General features: G+C 54.3%; 1 protein-coding gene across 6 annotated transcripts in view; it reads right to left on the bottom strand.

Moving 5' to 3' along the window:
- Positions 1–1,526, bottom strand: part of LOC116846157 (protein phosphatase PP2A 55 kDa regulatory subunit) — a 235,611-nt gene that overhangs the window by 6,625 nt on the left and 227,460 nt on the right. For 2 of the 6 annotated variants that reach the window (XM_032819647.1, XM_032819651.1), the window contains exon 1: positions 625–1,033. The exons of 2 other annotated variants lie outside the window; for them this stretch is intronic. In XM_032819647.1, the coding sequence (XP_032675538.1) occupies positions 625–631 (7 nt within the window). In that variant the 5' untranslated portion in view covers positions 632–1,033. Of the gene's footprint in view, positions 1–168; positions 1,034–1,526 lie in introns of those variants that run through there. 2 more of the 6 variants (XM_032819650.1, XM_032819649.1) reach the window with 2 other exon arrangements.

Genomic DNA, 1,526 nt, shown 5'->3' with positions numbered 1-1,526 from the left:
GGGGGGGGGGGGGGGGGGGAGAGTAACCTACGGCACAGTGTATGTCCACGCACGAGTCCTCCTCGCGAAAGGACGCGCCGATTGAACGAGTGCAAGATAGACTGAGGAGAGGGGAGGAAAAAAAGAGAGTGAGAGAGAAAGAAAAAAGAAAGGTAAAAGTAAGCCTACTTGAAGTTTCGGCGTAATCCATTGTGTTTCTAGGCTGCCACCGTCGCCGCCGCCGCAGTCGTCGCCGTCGCCGGCGACGGGCACATAGATACCTGCTCTCCCGCGCACGGGGAGTAATCCGGGCGCGACCGACACGATTGTACTTGGAGACTACGGAATCGACTCTAGGCGAGCATTCGTTGCGGGTATACCCGCGTGTTATCTAGGTCAAGGTTCGCTTAGTCGCGGTGACGCGAGGAAACGAGCTGCTATCCAACGGGAGCAAGAGCGACGACGCGTCGTCGCCGTCGTCGTCACCGTTGTCACCGTCGTCGTCGTCGTCGTCGTCGTCGTCGTTGTCGTCGTCGTCGTCGTCGTCGTCGTCGTCTCTGTTGCGCGACGAATCACGCGACAAGTGTACGCGCGTGCCGGTTTAATCGACAACGTCGCGGTTCTTCGCTGGAGCACTTTACTTACCGGCCATCTCGCACACGAAGAACAATATAACACGCAAGCGGAAGAACACGTTTGCACGCGAGCCTATTCCCGGGTGAGGGGGCCCAAGCGACGAGAGAGCGTACGCTCTTCGGGCAAAAGGATACACGCGCGCGCGTGTGCCGCGACACGCCACGCCGGCGACGAGGAACAAGAGACGAGGAGACGCGCTCGCCGGGAGGATACGCGAGATTCGTGCTACTTGGCTGCTCGGTTTCGATCCTCCGTCACATATTTCCGCCGTTTTGTTCGTGTCACCAAACCGCTCTCCGCGACGTACGCGACTCTCAATGGCGGAGTTCACAGACGCATAACCGCACAACACGACCACGGTGTGACGTCACTGTGCGCACAACTAGCTTTCGTTACCTACGAAATGACCACCATCTTGCACGCGGTGCAGGTACGGCGGTGCGCGAGTGCGCGTACGCATACGATCGCGCACGAAGACGGCCGAGAGTGTGGCGCTCGCCTGACGCGCCAAATTCAAGCATGTCCGCCGCGATTATATATAACGCGCGTTTTATAACACACCAACGTCATATATGTATGATAGTAACTTTCTCTATGTGTTCACATATATTATTAAGTTTGTTTTATAAAATTACGTAAATAGAAAAATTACACACACACACAACACACACACACACATGTATATACACGCTCATGCGTATGTATATATACATATACAGGGTGTCCCGAAGTCCCATGATGACCCTTGGTGAGAACGTAGAACGGATTGAGGTGAGCAAGAAAGTCCTGTGCCGTTTTGCGATATTCGCAATAGTTTTTGAGAAATTAATTATTTTGTCTCAACAAATCAGCGTACAGAAAGCGGCAGCGGAAAGAAAGATGCCTTCGGCCGACGTGCGACCGTGACACTC

Source organism: Odontomachus brunneus, unplaced genomic scaffold (assembly GCF_010583005.1).
Source record: "Odontomachus brunneus isolate Ranch 3 - 2012 unplaced genomic scaffold, Obru_v1 Obru_scaffold_061, whole genome shotgun sequence".
Taxonomy (NCBI): Eukaryota; Metazoa; Arthropoda; class Insecta; order Hymenoptera; family Formicidae; genus Odontomachus; species Odontomachus brunneus.
Note: the sequence above shows the minus strand (reverse complement) of the source record. Positions and strands in the feature narration are given on the sequence as shown.